A 23,119-nucleotide genomic window follows, 5' to 3' on the forward strand; every position below is an offset into this window, starting at 1 on the left:
AGTCTGCTATAAGATTGGGGTTAGGCGCCTCCCTTATCTTATTGTACTCCTCATAGGAGAATATATTGATTGACAGAATCATACTCCATATGTTTTTCCCCTTCTTCCTTTATTGATTGAATACATGAAGTAGATGTCCCATGTATTGAATTTTTTTTAAATTTTCTTTTCTTCAATGTTAGTTTGTTTGGTTAACATACATGTCCCCATTAAGCAGGATTTAAGGGGGGTGTATGTAACGAAATAAATATATACCATGTTAATAGTTCAGTATTAAATCCTGCTTTAATGGGAGTGCAGTTCCTGCTAGTTCGCTGGTGGCGCTATTGCGCACAGAGTCTGTGTATAGACTGCAGCAGAGTTAGGGAGAACTGCTGTGGGTGAGTCGGGTTTGTGTTAGCTCCACACTAAAATATAAAAATATCATTTAAATGATTGATTGGATGCAGTTTTAAAAGTCTATCACACTTTATATCCATTTATTGATCGACAGAGTGGGTTTTCTTGTCATATTTGTTTGATTTTGATACTTTTAATCTCATCTTGATATTTTCCCCCATGTGCTTATACAGCAAGTGCTAATGGAGTTATATGTGTTTTAGATGTGGATGCTAAATTAAACCGTGTTGATCTCACTGTTACTGCTCTGTGTGCAGGTAATTTTCTATTATATTTTGTGTTAAGGTATTAAATGTGTTTATTCAGTGATATTAGTTACGCATTTTCTGTATTTTTATATTTCTGTCTTTGTTTTATATAATAATAATATAAGCTTTCAGTATAGACTGCAGCAGAGTTAGGGAGAACTGCTGTGGATGTGGATGCTAAGTTAAACCGTGTTGATCTCACTGTTACTGCTCTGTGTGCAGGGCAAAATAAAATCCTCCTCATCCGAGTCCAGTGTGTGTGTATTGCTGAAGGGTGAATGAAGTGGGTTCGGGAGTGAAGTATAAAGGTCACATATATATATATATATATATATATATATATATATATATATATATATATATATATATATATATATATGTGTGTGTGTGTGTGTGTGTGTGTGTGTTTAGCACAGGACATAGCAATTCAGCTTGTAATGGTGTGTACATTATGCAGTTTCGAGTATGAGCGTTAGATGGCGCTGGAGACATGAAAGATAGTCAAGGTGCCAACTAGTATCTGCCCACTGAAGCTGACAACATCCGGATTAAATTGTGTGAACATTTTATATAAATTAATATTCACAAGCTGTACAGCAGCCTTTACAACCTTGCCAACACGCATGGGCTACTTATATTAGTGATTCTTCTGTAACACGCGACAGATTAATCTTTGCCTCAGTCTTTACGGCTCTTGGGAAAATACTGTTAATAGCACAAAGCATAGAATTTTATCTACATTAAACACTATTTCACAGATGACCTGATAATGAAATGAGTCTTTGAAATCCACTTTTAGACATTAAGTTATGGATGTGAAGTGTAAATGTAACATCATTGCAGTATATCAGACACAAGCAAGTACTTATCTAAATTTCAGCAGTATGTCCACCCCGAGACCTTGCTGGGAATGAAACCGCGATCTCTGAATCACCTTAAGTGCACTTGCTTATACAAGCCTCCTTCTTCCTTTTGGAAGCAGCATGGGTAATCTGAGCAGATTAGGATCTGCTGTGTCTTCTTAATCCCACCACGATTAAAATAGGATTAGAAGTCATCTCCTGGCCTCGGTGTCACAGTAACTGCTCAGTGGGTCTGGCACTCTCTGTCTTTCTGTCCCTTAGACCAAAGGCACAGCAATAGGGGTCACTGTGTTTTGAACTTTGATATTGTCAATGTCCAGGCTCAGGCAACAAAATGGCACTGGTCACAGTAACAAACTCTGTTTATTCATTCATTGATTTTACTACAGCTTAGTCTCTATTTCACAATTTTCCACAGTGGAATGAACCACCAACTATTCCAGCATTTGTTATACGCAGCGGATGCCCTTCCAGCTGCCACCCAGTATTGGGAAACACCCTACACACTCATTACACACACTCATACACTAAAGCCAATTTAGTTTACCCAATTCACTTATAGCACATGTGCACACATGGGGAAAAGCACAGCACCATGGTTTCCCCACCCCAAAACCAATGCAAACACGGGGAGAACATGCAAAGTCAATGCAAACCGGCCCAGTTGGTACTCGAACCAGTGACCTTCTTGCTGTGAGGCGACAATGCTAACCATTAAGCCACCATGCCACCCAAACTCTATAAACAAATACATAAAAAGTGTGGCTATACTGGAAGAGCATAAAAGTGTGGGTTTGAAATCAAAGGGTTAGTTCACACAGAAATTACAATGATGCTATTAATTACTCACCATCATGTTGTTTCAGACCTCATTCATTCATTTTCATTATACAAATTAAAGCATTTGAGATTAAATCGGAGACCACCCTCATTCTCCACCTGCAGCAACAGTCCCAGCTTGTTCAAGAAAAATAACAAGAAACTTCACCTTAATAGATCATATAGTGATTAATTTTAAATATTTTTAAGCTAATTTTTTTTTTGTGTGCACATGAAACAAAAGTAATGACTTTATTCAATAGTTTTTTACCCTTGATGTCAATATAGAAGGTGCCTGTGCTTCGTTTCAAACAAATGAAGTCGCACACAGGGTATACATCAGTGCACAGTAGAGCTGGGGTGCGTTTCCGAAAACCATCATTGGCCAATTAAGGTCACAAGTTCCGTCGTTACAAACATGCTTAATTGATTTGACGTTTCCCAAATCCATCATTCCAATAAACATTCGCAAACTGCTTCGCAAACTTGTGCACTTACAACTACACCTCTGGAGCTGTAGTTAGAAACATAGTTCCTGAGTGAGTTCTACGCCCATTTATCTCCCCTGTGCCCTATTCGTTTAGAACATTCTAACATTTAAAGGTGGATTGATTAAAAAAGCATTAAGGTCATCTCTCTTAGGTGTAATTTGCTTTCAAAGTATTTTTACAGTTCAGTTTTAGCGATCTTCATGTTTACAATTGTGCTCTCTTCGCAGTGCACTTTGAAACCCTTTATGCCATTTTGAACACAGCTGAGCGGAATTTATGTTACATCTTCAAAGCTAGTATATTAGCTAGCTAGTATATTATATACTATTAGTATATTATAAAGCTAGTCGTTGCTCCAAAGCTTGTGAAAACAAAAAACATAGCAGGTTTCAATGCTAAGGATTTTTTCTACTGGCCCGATTGAACCAGCGGTTCAGATTTTTACTTGCCCTGCAAATATTTTTACTGGCCCACCAAAAAAAAAAATGTAAAAGTGAATAGCTATTTCTTAGCCACATGTTTTAAATATCGTGTCACAAATCTGTTTGAATCTAGAATTAAATATTTAAAAAATGTTAATAAATGTATAATGAGCAAATCGTCGCGCTGTAACCACGTAAATGTCTGCTTCCAAGACATTCTTTACTGTACTGGTTTTAACCAGGTTACAAAAAAAACGACATGCTCACAATATCCAATCAGATAAGAGCAACCGAAAAGCAATAGGGAATAGAGAAGGTAGCATTTAAAGGCTTAAAAGCACAAACTGTTTCTCGATTCTAAGACTGTATTCATAGGCAACTAACAAATAGTCGCAAGTACATTGAACGTTTTGTGACAAGGCAGCAAAGATTGGGCCAGTAACAATCCTGTCTACTGTCCCGAGCGCCTCGCACAGTGGCCCCGGGCAGTCCTTGTTATTGAGCCCTGCATAGCATACGTTAATGCTTTTATTTTAGGTTATTTATTAAGAAATGTAGCCTACTGTATATGACACGGACCTGTTGGTTAGAACATTTCTGCAGTGGTTTGCATGTGTCAAATTATAAAAGTAGACTTTTCAAAAATTAAAAACAAATAACCAATATCCTACTTAATAATAATAATAATAATAATCATCCTCTTCATCATTATCATCATCATCATCATCATCATCTTCATCATTATAAATATTATTATTAAAGTAGGATTTTTTCATTTCCTAATAAATAATACATATTTAATTTATTTTCTTAATAAATAGCCTCATAATTTATATATTTATTTATATGATTTATATATGATATTAGAAGATGTGTTAGCTTTTGTAAGTGATTTTATGTTTTAGAATAGAATATGTAATGTTCTCAATAACATTTGTGAAGGAAACAGACCATTTATGTGCCGTTTTCATATATCTCAATTAAAATAGAAAACAAGTGCAGGTTTTTAGCAAAACTAATATTGGATTCTATTTTAAATGTGTGTGCGTGTAAAACAATATAATTTGCACAAAGAAATTATGGGGTTCTTCTCTAAAGAAGTTGATACTCCACCCTGTTTAGAGTGTCATTGTGGACGTTTACATTATAACCAAAGTGGTTTAAATGATGGATCTGCGACAGAGACACTACAGGTTTCGGGAATTACTCCTTACTACATTGTTCTTATCCCAATTGATGCATCGTACTATGATAGTTCAGCCGAGTAAAAAGTGACATTTAAAGCCTTGACTAGGTTAATTAGGTTAACTAGGCAGGTTAGGGTAATTAGACAAGTTATTGTATGACGATGGTTTGTTCTGTAGACTATTGAAAACAATAATGATAAATTTAAGGCTAATAATTTAGACCTTTTTGAGTTTTTTTTTTATTAAAAACTGCTTTTATTCTAGCCGAAATAAAAAAATAAGACTTTCTCCAGAGGAAAAAATATTATCAGACATACTGTGAAAATTCCCTTGCTCTGTTAAACATAATTTGGGAAATTAAAAAAAGGAAAAAAATTAAAAGGGGGCGAATAATTCTGATTCAGCTTTACATCTTCAATGGGCTGAGAGTGAGTACATCAGTTGTAAATGTTAATTTTGGGTAGACAATCCCTTTAAGTTTGTTTGTTTTTACCATGCAAATTACCTTTGAGGTGGCACGATTACCTTTGAGGGGTTTGCACTGTTGCCTCACAGCAAGAAGGTCACTGGTTCGAGTTTGCATGTTCTACCTGTGTTGGTGTGGGTTTCCTCCGGGTGCTTCAGTTTCCCCCACAGTCCAAAGACATGCGCTATAGACTGAATTGAATTAACTTAATCGGCCGTAGTGTATGTGTGTGAATATGAGAGTGTATGGGGGTTTCCCAGTGCTGGAAGGGCATCTCCTGTGTGAAGCATATGCTGGATAAATTGGTGGTTCATTCCGCTGTGGCAATTATATATGATACTCTGATATATGATAACTGTAATATATGAATATTGTTCCTGAAAATTGGTTAGTGAGAAGAAGAAACCACGGTCAAGTGAATTAGATCAAGATCATAAATAGGAAGTAAACATTTTAATAATATATTAAAGCAACGCTCTACTATTTTTGGAAACAAGCTAATTCTATCTTTGCTGCAGAAAGTAAACAATATTACAGAGCACCTGAATATAGTTCTGAATTGTCTCTCAAAGATGTCTCTATGGTTGGTGCACACTCACTGTGCATGTTGGATATATTGACAGAAGTATTAGCAGATTTTCAGGTACTGTGTAATATAATTGCGCCTGCTTCAGCCTTGATTTGGTAGCAAAATTCCTTGATTATTACGCCAGAATGAGAGTATAGTTCCTAGGCATATCAGCTTAGAAAATTGCAGTTTTTAATTTTCTGTTGGTCTTACTACAGAAGAGTCAAACTTTAAATAGCAAAATTATCAAAACAAACTTGAGCGAGATGCTAATGGTCTAATCCGATTCAATGATCTATGCTAAGCTGAAAGTGCTTAAATGCAAATTGTAAATTGAGCCTATGTTTTCAAAAAAAGTGTAGTGTTCCTTTAATATTTTAAATGTATATATTATGCCATCCCACAATGCCTAAAGTCATACCTGGCGTCAAGAGTGGCTTTGTGATTAAACAGTGTCGTTTGTTTCTCCAGAGCGTGAGGAGGATGTTTCACCCTGCAGAACACAGATAGCCTTGGGTCAGATGTATTTGCACCCTGTACATGATTTTCCACAGAATGGCAAGGACCAGACTCCTGGCCCATTTCCTGGAAGATTGTGTGCTTGATTGGAGGTGGAATTAGTCAATAGTTAAGCTCAAATGTCCTCTATGCAGTGCAGGGTCAGGTTCAGAAGCATCCAGCATGCTGCGCTCATATGCTATTTAAAGCTGAGAGAAAGCTTTGGCCTTACAGGACTAATCTCCTCCTCACAAAGATGCATTAATCTATGGCTTCAATCTATGGGGCTGGATGGCGGCTTTAAGGTCCTGTAAGAGTGGGATGGGTTACAGCTGTCTAGGGACCCTGCGGTGGATCTTGGCTTTGTGTGAGGGGCTCGCTGACATGCATCTGTCTGAGAACAGGCACTTGAGAAAGACTCGGAAAGTTTTTCTGGGAGGGAGGGATGGATGGGAAGCGTGTGGAGATTGTATAATATTCTTAAGAGAGCGGTTAAAGGTAATCTTAACCTTACAACACTGGTGGCCACTCAAGAGGAAGATCAGGGCTAAAAATGACTGTTCTAGGCTTGTGAGATCTGGAAGGTGAAGAACCAAAACTCAGTGAACTATATGAAAGTATCATAAAATATTATGTAGGTTATTTACTTATTCATAGTCCCTTTATAAATCAGGGGTCACCACAGCGGAATGAGCCGCCAACTTATCCAGCATATGTTTTACGCAGCGGATGCCATTCCACCTGCAACCCATCACTGGAAAACACGCATACAGTCTCATTCAGGTTTTTATTTACTTGTCCAAAAATCTACTCATTTAGAGGACATGGATCATATTAAAGTACACTGTAAGAAAATTCTGGGTTCCACACTATTCCTACATGTTGTCCCAACACGAATCGATCAAGTTAACTTACTAGTTTTTACAAATTTAAGCAGATTGAACATAAAACATTTAAGTTGTCCCAAAATAAACGCAATAATTGTGTTGATTCAGCTTATTTTAAGTAAGTAGTTTAAACAAGCAGCGAAAGTCATACTATTGAGTGTAGAAAAGGTCACAATAATATGATTTTACCAGCCTGATCTCACGAGGAAACGTAAGTATTTTACGTTTTGTTAGTTTAGTGGCTAATTCGTTCGAATTTTACCAGCCTGATCTCACGAGGAAACGTAAGTAATTTACGTTTTGTTAGTTTAGTGGCTAATTCTTACGAATTTTACCAGCCTGATCTCACGAGGAAACGTAAGCATTTTACGTTTTGTTAGTTTAGTGGCTAATTCTTATGAATTTTACCAGCCTGATCTCATGAGGAAACGTAAGTATTTTACGTTTTGTTAGTTTAGTGGCTAATTCAAACGAATTTTACCAGCTTGATCTCACGAGGAAACGTAAATATTTTACGTTTTGTTAGTTTAGTGGTAATTCCTACAAATTCTACCAGCCTGATCTCTCAAGGAAACGTAAGTATTTTACATTTTGTTAGTTCAGTGGCTAATTCGTACGAATTTGTACGAGTTCAGTCGTACAAAAATGTACGATTTTAAAAAGGAGGCGTGGCACGTAACCCCAACTGTCATTGGGTGATGAGCAATTTGTACTAAATTGTACAAATTAGATCATACGAATTCATACGAATTAGCCACTAAATCAAAAAGTTATAAATTGCCGCGAGATTGTGTTGAATCTTACAGGTGAAAAATAAATATATTAGGTGATTTTAAATACTTTGAGCAGTTTAATTATTATTATTTTATATGTTAATTGTTTTAAAATAGTTTTGAATCATCTGAAATTAAGTAATACATTCATTATTTCTGCTTTAAAGCAATTACACTTGATAATTAAACGTTGGTTATGACTTGTGGGACCAGATCCCATATGCATTCATGTACTGTGAATTGCAAGCGAAAATCCCATTGACGTTATGCGTTCATTACAGAGTTGCAGGTTATGTAGCTAACTTGTCAAGGACAGAACAAAGGGGTAAGGATGGGGCAGGGAAGGAGAGCGTGAGACGAGGGAGGGAGGAAAGATCAGACCTCCCCTTTAACCTGTGGCAGCAGGAGCAGCATTCTTGATCCATGACACTCAAACAGCAAGTGCTTGGTCTCCGTAAGTCTGTGGGATTCTTCAGAAAGATTCACCATCCACGCTCAACTACCAGATGCGAAGGTAAATTTCATTATTTGATAGCGCTATTTTGAAATTTGATGTGCTTTCATGCATTTTCTTTTTTTAAATAAGTGAGATTCCATGTATACTGTAAGTGTGTATAAGTATAGCAAATTCTGGAAAATTAGCAAAATTAATAAAAGGACTAGTGGTTGTTCAATTACAATCAAAAGATTGCATGTTTTATTCCTTATGTTTAGCTTTCAAATGTCTTAATATCAAGGTGACCGATGTAAATGGTGTTCATGTACTGTACAGGTGCATTCTACTGGTTACTTATTTATTTCTTAATGTTCCTATCGTGCTGATGATATTATGGGTGGTAAAAAAAAAACATTTATTTAGTGTGTGTGTGCTACAGGATGTGTTGAGATATACTGTGAGTCGGGGTGAAAGTAAAGGCTGTGTAAATCAGGATAACAGTGGCCTATAGATCCGATTAAATCCTTAACTTGACAGATGGACTCATCGGAGGAAGCAGCCAGGAGTTTTAACCTTTTAAATTCATATTCAGCAGTTGTTTTTTCAGTATATAAAATGTTTTTAAGCCAGATTTATATTTATATATTTTATTTAATAGCATTTATATAAATGTTAACAATATAAATGACATAATTGTAAAAAGTTATCAGTTATCGTTCATGTCTAAATTCAGTTTTTGTTTGGAAAAGGTAAATTGGTAAATGGTTAATTAGCCAATATGCATTGCTATCCATTGTTTGTCATTCTGTCTATGTTGCATCAGCAAAAGAATTGCTCAACTTGATATTGTTTAATAAACCAGTAACTATTTTCTTTTTATATCTTAGTCAATGCAAAACTTCTAATAGGTGATTGGTTTAAAATCTCACTGTATTATTTATATGCATTGTGTGAGAACAGGAGCTGTCTGCCAGATTACCATGGTTATTTATTGGTTTAGACATATGAGCACATGTCCTGCGGTAACCTGCACATGCCAGATCAGAACAAAAATGGCTCTCTTTAGAGCTGCATGCTGTGATTGGTCAATTTTTGGAAGCAGATGGCTATATTTAGGTATTGGGATACTGTAAGCTAAACACTAAGCCAAATTATTGACACGCTTACACTGTATAACTTTTTTGTTTGTTGTTGAATTAAAGGAACTTTTATAGTCCTCTTAACTTACATCACCCAAACTGACTAAAAATATCAAGTTTGTATAACAAAAAAAAAATTTTGAAATTTGATTAATTGCTTAATATCAGTTAAAGTAACATAAATTTGTTCTCATTTAATTTTTTAGAGTGTACTCTGTAAAAAAAAATTAGTAAATTAGCAGTTTTTAGTCTGGATTGGTGTTTATATTGCAGGTTGGTGTATGTTACAATACAGGCAGTTTTCTTAGGCAGTACATTTTTTGTTATTTTACAGATTTATTACAGACTTATCTCTATATATTATTACTTATACATAATATTATTTCAAACTGCACTAAAATATGAGTTCTGCTAAACTGTTGCAAAGAATTTATATGGGTTGAATTTAAACAAACAAATTAAATTTGAGTAATGTTCAACTTAATTTGTTTGTTTAAATTCAGCCTAAATAAGTTGTTCACAACCACTTAGCTTAAAAACACTTAGGAAATCCAACGATTGATCTTTGAATATTTTTTTCTCAGTGCATTAAAATGTCAATAAAAGTCACTTTGTTAAACTGTAGAGTTGAATTTTCAACATCAAAAGTCGACAGAGCAGAGATCAAGGTCACATAATGCAATTTACAACCAGAAATAAACGTAAAACCAAAATACTGAAAGTGAAATTAATCACGAAATACAGAAATATTTTTACAGTGTATTATTAAGTGTTTGGGACTATTACAGATTGGTAACCGTGTAATGAAATTTTTAATTTAGGACTTGCAAGGTGGCCTAAAACAGAATAACAACTTTGAAATCTCTATTATAATTTGATACACTGTAAAAAACGCTGGGTTCCACACAATCCATTCATGTTGTCCCAACACAAGCTGATTAAGTTAACTTAACACTTCTTATAAACAAATTGATGTGGATTGAACATAAAAAAATTAAGTTGTCCCAATGAAATCTCAAGAATTGTGTTGAATCAGCTCATTCTAATTCAGTAGTTTGAACGAGCAAAAAAAAAATCATTTTTTCCGAGTGTATACAGAGTGCTTAAAGCAACATGCATATATTTTTTACTTAATGTATATTTTAATTTACTTGATATTGGACTCTCCTATCATATGGAGCAGCATTTATTCCACACTGCGAGGCACTGAAAGACTGTTATCATGAGCTGCTCACGTGAAAAGCTCACATTGCTACACATCAGGTTAAATATGTACACTTATATCTTTAAAATTGTCATAATTGTTCTAATTCATAATGCATTCTCAGACATTCTTTGAATGAATAGTTTCCCATTACCAGGCTAATAATGCCAATGCATTTATTCACTAATGCAGATTTGTAGTCGAAAGTTTAGTATGAAATCCAGTATGAGTGGGATCTAAAATCTTTTTAATGTCCTTGACCGGTTAGATAGCAGTGATGTTGATTTTATGCATGCTAAAAAACTTAGTATGGTACATTTCTGATTTGTTTTATTTTATATATATATAGAATATGTATCTTCTTCATAGCGTTTTTTCTGCCTTGTATTTTTTAAGTGTAAAGTACTTTGAGAATTAAGTTTTTTGTATATTTATAACAAATCTGCACCTACAATTCAACATTCAGATCTTTTTTGACTAACTGAATCTCTGTTTAATGTTTATCATTTTTTTGTTTATATTTATTTTGTGTTGTCACTTGTCACTTTATGTACACTGGAAGCTTCTTTAGCCAAAACAAATTCCTTGAAAAAAAACTGATTCTGATTCTATACAAAAATAAATGATGATTATTATTATTATATTATTATGGTAATAATAAAATTAAAGATATCTTTTTATATTAATGTATTAGAAGCTGAATCAGAAAAGTAATTGAGGTGAAAACGTTAAGCTGCTCTGTTGCTTTGGTAACATAGTCCAGTTGTCACACCAATTAGATCTATAGCTCAGTGGCTCTATTGTGCTGCAAAAGAAAGCTTGTTATCGGTGCCAAACAAAAACCACAGCATCTGCCATTGATATTAACCTGTACATCACCATTATGTTTGCCTGAATGTTTTGCCACACAAAATCTCTTCCTAATAAGGTTTTTTGGTTTGCCCAATAATAATAAATTAATTCCTTTTATTTCAGACTCTTGGGTCCACATAAAAATGCAAAACACACAATACAATCATGATTGTACATACTACAAAAAAAAACTTACATTTATTTCAGCACTTAAAATACCAGGAGTGGTCTGATCACTTAAAATGTGGGATCACGTAAAACCACTATAATTGAACTTACTCAATTGACATGTAATATTTTACACCAATAACGCAGCAATAATAAATCAAAAAAAAAATTTGCCTAATTATTATTATGTTTCATTAAATAACAAATTACAGTCCAAACCTGTATGTCTTCTGTTGAAATTAAAGGAGGTAGTTTTGGTCACAAAAATTGTGACAAAATTGGAAGACTAATTGCATGTTGCATGAGATATTATTTGTAACAACATTAGGCATAGAAGTGATAAAATAATTTAAATTTTATGGATGATATTAGGCCTGTCACAACATCTATATTTTGTTGTATGATATATTGCACCAAAATATTGCAATAAACGATATTATTGTCATTTTAAGCAACTCATTACACAGTATAAAGCCAGAATGAAAATATACAGTAATATAAACACAATGTAAGTACACTCTTCCAAGGAACATTTAACATTTTATTTTTTTAAATATTGAATTTAATTATAGTTATTTTAACTATTTAATAATCAGGCATCTAAATGGAATCAGAATGTGGAAACGTATTTCCTAATCAAATAAATAATAATAAATGTTAACAAAAAAGCGCAGGGTAAAAAGTAACAGACTGCGATATCTGCTACCAGATTTGTTTTTAGTTGTCATACACCCACATAAAAATGTACTATAGTAATTTATAGTAAATACTATAGTGTTTTTAACCATACTGACACTGACTGTAGAGATAGAGATATTGCACAATGAGCTAAAATGTTTCTAAAATAGTTTTTTATGTCAGGGTGATATATATTGCATCACCAAAAAGGATTGAGGTCATGTCCATGTGTTGTGCGATAAGTTGACATATTGATTATTGTGACAGGCCTAGATGAAATATGCCTTTAATGCTAGATGGTAGAGCAAAGCTTGCTTTAAATGAATGGCCATGTAGAACGGGTGTTGACTCAGTTTTAGAAAATTGGTCCTTCTTTGCTACCTTTGCCAAACAGAAATGAGGATTTTTTGAAGAATGTGAGAAACCAAACATAGTATGGAAGAAAATGGCTCATTTACTTCAGCACATTCTGCAAAATGTCTTCTTTTGAGTTCAGCAGAAGAATGAAAGTAAAGCATAGCAGTGTTTGTAAACAGAACTTTTTCTCAACTCTAAATTCGTAACTCTTTCTCACATGATTTTTGTGATGTGTCATTTCAGAGATTATTATGAGGAAACCATTAGAGACTCTGGATCCTGCAAGGAATCGTGGAATACATTGTTCCAGTCAGGTTTAAACACAGCAGGCATTTAAACATGCCCGGCGCTCCATAGATTTCAGCCCACCGGACCCCCAAGCTGCACCATCAACCATGGATCCTACATTCCCCAGCATCAACCTGGGGGCCTTTTGCACCCCTCTGGAGCGGAACAGCAAGCGCCACCACCGACTGCAGTACGTCAGGAGGAAACTACGTCCTTCGCGGATTTTCGGTTTTATCCTGAGCGTCTCTGCCGTCACGTCGTTCCTGTCCTGGAGTGCCTTTACCTCCACTTTGGGCCCGATCCCGAGATGGACGCCACTCAGCTCTCTCACCAACCATGAGGGACTTGCAGAGCCAGTGCCACACAGAACTGTTCTCTCTTCCGACGAGGAGCGCAACGTTTCGGCAGACGTGCCTATCGCCATGGCCTCGTCCGCCGAACACAGCAAGGGAGAATATCCTGAAGATCTGTTCACGCTGGAGCAGAGGAGGCAAGGTGCCGTCGTGCTGCATATGTTCGGGATGATGTACATGTTCATCGCCCTGGCCATCGTCTGCGATGAGTTCTTCGTCCCGGCCCTCACTGTGATCACGGAGAAACTGGAGATCTCGGATGACGTAGCAGGAGCTACATTTATGGCCGCCGGTGGTTCTGCTCCTGAGCTCTTCACCTCAGTGATCGGTGTGTTCATCTCACACAGCAACGTCGGCATCGGGACCATCGTGGGCTCCGCCGTCTTCAACATCTTGTTCGTGATCGGGATGTGCGCTCTCTTTTCACGTGAGATCCTCAACCTCACCTGGTGGCCTCTGTTTAGAGATGTCAGTTTTTATATCATTGGACTAATAATGCTCATCGTCTTCTTCCTGGATAACTACATTACCTACGTCGAGAGCTTTGCGCTGCTGAGCTGTTACGGTAGCTATGTCACTTTTATGAAGTTCAACAGCAGTGTAGAGACTTGGATCAAGACTCGACTACTGGGGAATCAAGTGGATGACATTGAAGCTCCTCCTAAGGTGAGTCACATGTTTCCAGGTGAACAAAATGCAGGTCAAAGTTGGCTTTTGGTGGATGTGATTAACCTGCCACTGGTGTTAGAAAACTGTGTATCACAGTCAGGGATGGGCAACTTTGGTCCTGGAGGATCATTAAGCTGCGGTCACACTGCACTTTTCGCCCCATAGACTTCCATTCATACGCAGGTGAGTGCAGCAGACCAGAAACGCAAGCTCATATGACATGGCGCTGCATTCTGAAGTTCAAGCTTGGTGAAATCTGAACTGCGATATCCGTCAGACCAATAGAAGATCAAGACTTGAGCCCTCTGTGTAGAAATATATTAAAGAAAATGGAGCAGTCGTTCGTTTTATCAGTCACATGATCTTGTTTTATTTGTCACAGCACCGTATGACAGAATCAAGACGGAAACAAAATATAGTGCTGAGGTGCTCAACCCTGTTCTTGGAGATCTACCTTCCTGCAGAGTTCAGCTCCAACCCTGATCAAACACAGCTGAACCAATTCATTAGGACCTGAACAGCACTTGATAATTAAAGGCAGGTGTGTTTGATATGGGTTGCAACTGAAATCTGCAGGAAGGTAGATCCCCAGGGACAGGGTTGGTCATCCTTGCTCTAGTGTGGCCGTGGCTTTATCCTGCAAAGTTTTGCTCCAGCAGTAATCAAACATACCTGAACAAGCTGATCAGTGTCCTCTAGATCACTAGAAAGCTGCAAGAATACGTGTCTTTTTAGCTGCTAAAGCTGCGTTCACACTAGAGTTTGAGCTTGCGAAATGCTGTAGTACGGCGCTGCGAAAAGAGGCGGGATAATACAAGATGATTAGACATTTAATAAAGCGAGCAATTGGTCCATATTTTAAATTTCTGTCCAGAGAGGTCATGTTTTGATCTTCGATTGGTCTTATGCAATCACGTGATGCGATTTCGCAGGTCAGAGTTGGAAACTTGTCGCACGAGCTTGCATTTCCAGTCTGATGCATTCAGACTCCCATAATTTCATGCAATTGATGGCAATTTTCGCCACTTTTGGTACTTTATAGTATCCGAACACATCGGCCTCCCCAAAACCCGCTCCATAGTAAAGTTGCTAACACCACTGTATAGTTATTAACCCAGATCTCTACAGTGCTATTCAGACACCTCAACCCCGAAAACCCATAACCCCCTGCCCCCCCAGTCTTCCATAATATCAGAGACAAATGTTGACAGGTATGCTGATTAGGGTTGGAGATCAAATCTGCAGGATAATGGCTGAAGTTGCCCATCCCTAACAACAGTAGCTCCCGACAAAGGGTCCAGGACCCACTAGAGGCCCTTCACAGGGGTTACATAATATATTCACTGCGCATAATAAATTAATGTATTTAGAGTCGAAGCTAATAGTATTGAGAGAATCATTCTAACGTTACACTTTTGGGCCCCAGTTTGAGTCCAGGCTCCTGGACCTTAGAGATCCTGTTACTCACTTTCTCCCACTTTTCTTGCTCTCCATTTGTAATGGCCTTTTTTCAATTGATTTATTATTTTTAAAACATCTTTAGCAAAACATATATGTTTATATCCAGTGTATGAATTATACAATGATGATCGGGGGTCAACTTTTTCGGTAATGTTAGTTTGTGTAGGCTAATACACGCTTCAGTGAATCAAATTTATGTATTTATTTAAATTACACCTAATTTATTCATGGTGTTTGTGGGACAGGCTATTTAGTGTTCATATTTCAGCTTACTTTAGTTCAAACTTTACAAACTATGCATCTAATTTGACTTTACTTTTAGGCTTTATGTAGAAACAAACATCTATTTTATGAGAAATCAGTCTTGTGAACTCTTTCGGTGCTCTGAAACTGCCGGTTTCAGACTGGTGAATGACATTTTTCTTGCATAAACTGACTGGCGTGATTATGCATTCACAATGGTATGAACTGTTATAGGGGGGGTCAGGTGAATATCTTTTATTTAAATTATTAACATCATTATTTAAAATGCAGATCAGAGTGAATTTTTTCTTCAATTCAAAGGGACATACAACTTGTTTTGACATCCTTTAAGGGGGATTAAGCCTTAATTAGGGGTGTTAATTCCCCCAACCCCCGCTGTAATTTACACCCTGGTTTTATCATGACTGATAAAATATGAAATCTTATATAAAGTCAAATATAAATAATCAATTTAAAATATATAGAACATTGAACAATTGGATTTTAATTATTTTTTTAAAAGAAACTCTTTAATTACCTTTAAAAACATGTGAAGCAAAGACATTTATGTAAATAATATTCAAAGATAAAAGTAAAAGACAAATTCAAGGGCTATTGAAATAACTCATATTTAACAACAAATAAAGCCCCCCGTTTTTAAATATCCACTTGTTATGTATTTTGCTTGCAAACAGAACATTCAGCATAGACATTCAGACATTAATCACAAATAAGTTGGCTATTAAAAATGCCCCTTATTATTAAAAATTCCAGGACTGCATCTTTATGCTCATTAAAGAAATAGTTTAAAATAATTCAAACGAAGGCACATTTACATTATTACACTATTGCATTGATTGAAACTACATGTTTCCTACAATATAGCAGCATATACTCAGTGGTTTTAATCGTGCATTCTGCGCTCTTGAGCACTTAACAAACCTACATAGGAAACTATTTGCAACAGCAATGACAGCAGACCCTGATTGTTGGCTGAGAAATAGTGTTCCCAATGAAAAGAACACAGACAGTTTTATCACCTCTCTGAGCCGGATTAGGACTTATAGCAGGTGTCACCTGGACAGAGCAGACAACGCAGCTCTGAGTGCACAGTCAGCTGAGAAACACCAGAACCCCTACTGTTCTACAGGCAGCAGAAAAACACAGCGGAGTGGAGATGAAGCAAGATAAATAATAACAACTCTACTAAAAACAAGTCAAGACATTGACAAAGAAAGTTTTTATTTTTGACCTGACACATTAAGGTTTCTTGACACCAGCTTGAAGAGCTCTTGGAGTTGGTTTTGTGGTTAATCGTGCATTTTAACCACTGTTTTTTCTTCTTTAACAGTTTGTTCAATACCAGTATACCAGTTTCACTTTTGAGTTTACTCTTTTTACAGCAAAACTGTAGTATATCTATAATCAGTGAACTAAATTTTGTATTGTTGTTTTAGACATCTTTAATGTATAAATGTATAAGTTTAAATGTATAAGCAGTAGTAATCAGTATGCATTTGACAGACATAAGGTCCTAATCAAACAGTAAGCAGCTTATTTTTGCATGTATGTGCCACACTTTTCATTAAAACATTTCATAAAAAGATGTTTGCGATTTTAAATGCTAAAACAATACTATTGAATGTTCAGATAAGTAGCATAGTGACACTTTTTGATAGTGAGGAATCATCTTGGGTTCAGCTGGTAAGAAGTCAACATAAAGTAACTGCAAAAAGGGTTGGTTTATATACTAAAATATTCACCAATATTCAGGCATGTTTTTACTTAATTGGCCAAAAGTGTCCACATTATTTTGGCACCAAACATTATATTGCCTCAACTCTGGAGATGAAACCAATAATAATTCTAAATTATCACCTTATAACATACACTGTTGATATAACATGAATCTGCTGGTTGTGGATTTAGTGGTGATATTTATCACTGGTTTGATTAGGTTAATCTTTTGTATCTCCTGTCCTACTTGCTGTCTTTCGCTCAAACAGCTGGAGACGTTGGAGTTGTTGTTTGCAGATGCGGTTTGTCCCACATATGGAACGCAGGTGAATCAGCTGACCGTGCTGTTTTGATAGGCTTCTTAGTGATGCATCAGGGCCATGTACATTACTTTTAAAAACCATTAGTCGCATGTTATCTTCACGAACCTACGTTTATTAGTGGTAGATTGCTGGTAGATTGCTTATTGTATATTGGGAATGTGATTTCTGAAAGCTTGTTGTGATAAATATGCTTTTTTTATTGAGAAATGATTTATGCAATGATATGGACAGACAAGTAGACCTTGTAGAAGACAACAATATTAGAGAATCTGGATTTCTAAAATGAAAATAAATTGTGGTAGGGACAGGAGGTTGTTGTAGGGCAGTTGGTACATGTGCTTTTTGCTCCTTTAGCCGAAGCTCGGAATAATCCAATTAGATGTGATCCTTTTAGCACTGCTAAGTATAGACAGGTGTCCTGTTCTTTTTTTAAGCTGTGCTCAAATACAGGGTATTGCCGGAAACCTGCAGGTTTTTGAATCACCTTGTTAGATTTCCATTCACGGCAACACCTTTATGTTTGTGGCTGATCCATGTAAGGTCTGAAACATGGTGGGTGTCTTCATTTCTTCATGTGGTTTATGACTCCCAACCTGAAATCCTTTGTAATCCCAAATCAACTGCTTAAAAAGGGTGACGCCAACCAAAGTAAAAAGACTCTTAGTGCTTAGGGGAGTGACCTGCCTTCTGAAGAAGACTTTTAAGGGAATAGAAAGCATTACAACAACTCTATTTTCGAATAATGAAATGCACAGAACTGCTTGCAATGAATATTTTAAAACATTTTAAATTATATAAAATATTGAAAGCAAATCTGGGTATCAATGTAAAGTGAGAAAGCAGCACATGCTTGTTATGTATATGATAAAACAAACTCTAAAGATAATGAAGAAAAATGATAGTTATTTTATAATTGCTTAAATTGGCAGTAGGCATCTAGCAGATGCTTTTTCAAAACTACTTGCATTGGTTCAGGATACACGTTAACATTTGTTCATATGTTGCATTGCTTGGGGGACTCAGACTCAAAATCTTTAGCATTACATTGTGGTTATCAGACCCATTAACTTTGCCATTGTTTACAAGAGTCAACCTATAACCTTAAGCGTTGGATTGTGATTATCAGTTCCAATAACTTTGCCATTGCTTTGGAGAGTCAAACCCACAACCTTTAGCACTGCATTGAGGAATCAGACCAGTAACTTTGCCATTGCAGTGGGGAGTCAACCTATAATCTTTAGCATTACATTGTAGTTATCAGACATATTAAGTTTGCTATTGCTTTGAGGAGTCAACCTGTAACCTTTAGCATTGGATTGTAGTAATCAGATCAGACCCATAACTTTGCCATTGATTTGGGAAGTCAAACCCACAACCTTTAGCACTGCTTTGGGAAATCAGATCCAGTAAGTTTGCCATTGCTTTGGGGTGTCAACCCCACAATCTTTAGCATTGCATTAGGGTATCAGACCTATTACCTTTGCCATTGCTTTGAAGAGTCAACCTATAACCTTCAGCATTGGATTGTGATTATCAGTCCCAATAATTTTGCCATTGCTGTGGGGAGTAAACCTATAACCTTTAACATTACATTGTGGTTATCAGACCTATTAAGTTTGCCATTGCTTTAAGTAGTCACTCAACCTATAACCTTTAACATTGAATTGCAGTAATCAGACCCATAACTTTGCCATTGCTTTGGGAAGTCAAACCCACAACTTTTAGCCTTGCATTGGAGAATCAGACCTGATAATTTTGCCATTGCAGGGTGTCAACCTCACAACCTTCATCACTGCATTGGGGTATTAGACCCAATAATTTTGCCATTGATTTGGGGTGTCAACCTCACAAACTTTAGCATTAAATTGGGCAATCAGAGCGATTACCATCGCCCTTGCTTTGGTTAGTTAAATCTATAACATTTAGCATAGCATTAGGGAATCAAACCCATTAACTTTGCCAATGCTTTGGAGTTTCTAACACACAACTTTTAGCATTGCTTTAGGAAAACAGACCCATTGACTTTGGCATTGCTTCGAAGAGTCAAACCTATAACCTTTGGTATTTCTTTAGGAATCATACACACACTCTCTATTTATTTGGCCCTTTGGGGTTCAACCTAAATCTTTTTGACTTGACCTACAGAAAACTTACTGTAAATGTAACCAAATGTAGCATTTTGTGTCACTCTATAATGTACTATTTAAGTCTTTGCTGGTGTAATGCTAAGTACATGAGGAAAATTAACTCTATATGAAAAGAAATTAGGGAAAAGAGTGAGAGCTCATTGCTGTGTGTTATGTGAGTTAATATGTGAATCCTTAAATGACTCTGCTTCTAAAATTGTCACCTGTCACCTTAAGCATCTTTAATGCGCTCTCCTGCCTTCTCTGGTTAACTACGGGACCCTTGCTAAGAAATATCAGAGGCACGAGTTCCTATGGCTCATATACTTAAACCTGAAATTAATTTACAACCTCTAAAGTTGGTCGTACTGTTACATAAACTCAGTATCAGTATCTTCTAAAGTAAAGGCATTAGTTCAGGAGATTAATTGGAAAAGGCAATCCATTTAACCACTCTTATACAGGTTGATATAACAATAGACTGGTTGTTTGCTTCTATGGGAGAAGGTGGTAGAGCTATTTATTTTCTGGCAATAATTGTGAACAATAAGATAAAATGGAAAGTGTATGAAGGTGAAGTACATGAAAAGTATGAATATGCAAGTTGAAATTGTTGAATTGTTGCTTTAAAAGTTGAAATCCTAATAAATGTATGGATTTTCTGTAGTGCTTGCAGTACTATAGATAGTTCTGTAATAGATCCAGTCCTCTAATTGGTCCAGCTGATTGCTAAACTGTTACTCAGCAAAGTTCATTAGCTGCTCTTGATCCTATTCAGCATCTGTGTCTTGTGTAAGGGTTCGTGCAAATGCAGTGACACACTTATATAACTTCTTAAATATGCTTTAATTTTGGGATGATGGAAAATGTGGTTTATTTATTTCCCTTGGAGTCCATTTTAGTCATGCATATCGTTTAGATTGTACGTTTCACAAGGTCAGTTGTTTATTGTCTCACATTTTCACATGATCAATTTCAGCTATGGGAACTTGCAAAGCATTTAAGAATTAATTTTAATGCTAAAGCGCTGGTAGTTTTCCAAAGACCAGACAATTTGAGGCCAAAATTTAAGTCTTAATTTTTTTTAGGGATTTCAGGCATCGATTCTGTGGTTTCTGTTTGTGCTTCAAGATCTCTTTGCTCTGTTTATAACAAAACTGATCTATTCCATGTCCAAATGACCAGTTTGCCCTTGAGTAAGCTGTTGTGGATGCTACACTGTGTTTACTGCTAATATTTTATTGTTTCAAAGTAGATGTTTTACCAGCGACCGAAACAATTCTGGATACATTTTTAAAAGAGTGAAGTGAGTTTCTCGTCTGCTAGTCGCTAACACATGGCTTGAAACTGCATGTTCTTGGTGGCTTCAGTCCAATATTGTGTTTGTCAGGATTTTTTAAAGATTCAGGAAGTTGGCTCAAAAAGGTTTGGATTTCAGATTTCCTAATCACTGAGATGAAATTTAATTCAATTCAACTCATCTTTATTTCTATAGTGCTTTTACAATGTAGATTGAACCAAAGAAGCTAAACAATGAAGTTCTTGTAAATTGAAGCTGTCAGTCTAGTTTTCAGAATTGAAGTTCAATTTAGTTCAGTTCAGTGTGGTTTAATTTTCACTGCTGAAAGTGCAAACACTGAGGAGCAAATCCATCAATGCACAGCTAGACAAGACCCAAACTGAGCAAGTCAGTGGCGAGTAACAAACTTCAGCAATTGACGAAAGTGATAAAAAAAAAAACTTGAAAGAAACCAGGCTCAGGATGAGCTTCTCTGCAATAGTTGTTCTACGTTTTAAAAGAGATTTAGTGAACATTCTTCACAGTTCTTTTACCATAACAAAAGATTTCCATGTTAAAAGCATGCTATTGCTATTGGTCATCTTGATGAAAGGTTCAGTTTGGAGGGATTTGCCCTTGGTTTTAAGATTGTAGGCCTTATAGGGATGAATCTGGTTGCCTTATTTCAGTATAATGATGTAAATATATGCTATATATAATATTTATAAACAAAATGTTCCAAGAAGGGTTTAATGAAGATGCAGCTGAAGATTCGTTTTAGATTTATCAGATTTTATTAGTGTAAGGAATATTTGAAGAGTTTAGATACAAAAACCTCTTATTGCTTTTTGAAATTGTCCTTTAAAATGAGTATTTTCGTCAGTCTACTGTGTGTATGTTCAGTAAGATCCCTTTTATGGTAAAGAAAAAATCCTTTTCCTGGCCTTTAAAGTAAAATATCTCAACATAAACAAAGGAGGCTGAGAAAAAATACTAAAAATGTTAATTTTTGTTGGAAATTTCAGACGGCACTTAGAGGTTTTTGCATTTGAACTCTTCATTGTAAATAATCTCACTATTCTATGTCTGTCCCCACAGTGAAACGAACCACCGATTATTCTGCCATTTGTTTTAGACAGCAAATGCCCTTCCATGCCAGAGTACAACTCTTATTGCTGGGAAACACACACACACACTCCCATTCACACATTATGGTCAATTAGTTTATTCAATTCAGCGCATGTCTTTGAACTGTAGGGGAAATCTGAGCACCCGGAGGTAACGGAGAGAACATGTAAACTCCACATAGGTGGACTTTCTGGCTCAGCCAGGACTCAAACTAGCTACCTTCTTGCTGTGAGGCAACCATGCTAAACGCTTAGCCACTGTGCCACCCTTGTAAATACTCTAAGAAACACCTTTCCATTCAAAAGAGCCTGAAATGTAAAAAGTTCTTAACAAAACCATCAGTGCCAATAAAGAATCTTTATATTTTAACCCTTAGACTGTCTCTCTACCAAACGGTTGACCATGTTTTTACTGTTTCAAATAATGACTGTTGAAGTCACTTAAATATTTACTGTTTTAAATAATGGTTTAAACACAGCATTGTTAGTTTGCAAAAAAATCAAACAAGCATCCTGTTGCAGTACTACACTTTTAATTTTATTGTAAAAAAACAAAAACAAAAAAAACAACAACAACAAGGAAATATGTTAAATGAGAATCTGAAATATTTTATGGCGTACTTCATCAAATAAAGATGATATTTTCATATTACATGTATTAAGTCCGGTACTTTTACCATAAAGTGACATATCAACAATTTGGTCGAGGCTGATATTTTTGAAATTATGGGATGTGTTGAAAAAAAAATGCATTGAGTGTGTTAACCTGCGACATTAGGAGTTCAAAAATGCAATCCAAATATTTCTTTCTTGGTGGGGTAGTTAAAGGGTTAAGAGCGTTGCACGTCAGTGTTTGTACCAAAATGCCAAATACAGGAATCATAATTAAAAGTCTAATATATAATACTAGAATTACATTCAGAGCAATAACTTAGTGGTTAAGTACGCCAACACACTGTGGTGCTCAATTCGATTCCCCGAGGTCCTTTGCTGACCCCTCCCTTCTCTCTGCTCCCAATGCTTTCATGTCTGTATCCTCAACTATCCTAAGAAAAATG

General features: G+C 36.1%; 1 protein-coding gene across 5 annotated transcripts in view; it reads left to right on the forward strand.

Annotated features, from left to right (window-relative positions):
• Positions 1–789: 789 nt before the first annotated feature.
• Positions 790–23,119, forward strand: part of slc24a2 (solute carrier family 24 member 2) — a 41,869-nt gene continuing 19,539 nt past the window's right edge. For 2 of the 5 annotated variants that reach the window (XM_073949112.1, XM_073949113.1), the window contains exons 1-3: positions 8,028–8,135; positions 12,699–13,762; positions 17,476–17,532. In XM_073949112.1, coding sequence (XP_073805213.1) covers positions 12,851–13,762; positions 17,476–17,532 — 969 coding nt within the window. In that variant the 5' untranslated portion in view covers positions 8,028–8,135; positions 12,699–12,850. 5 annotated transcript variants of the gene reach the window in all.

Source organism: Danio rerio, chromosome 1 (assembly GCF_049306965.1).
Source record: "Danio rerio strain Tuebingen ecotype United States chromosome 1, GRCz12tu, whole genome shotgun sequence".
Taxonomy (NCBI): Eukaryota; Metazoa; Chordata; class Actinopteri; order Cypriniformes; family Danionidae; genus Danio; species Danio rerio.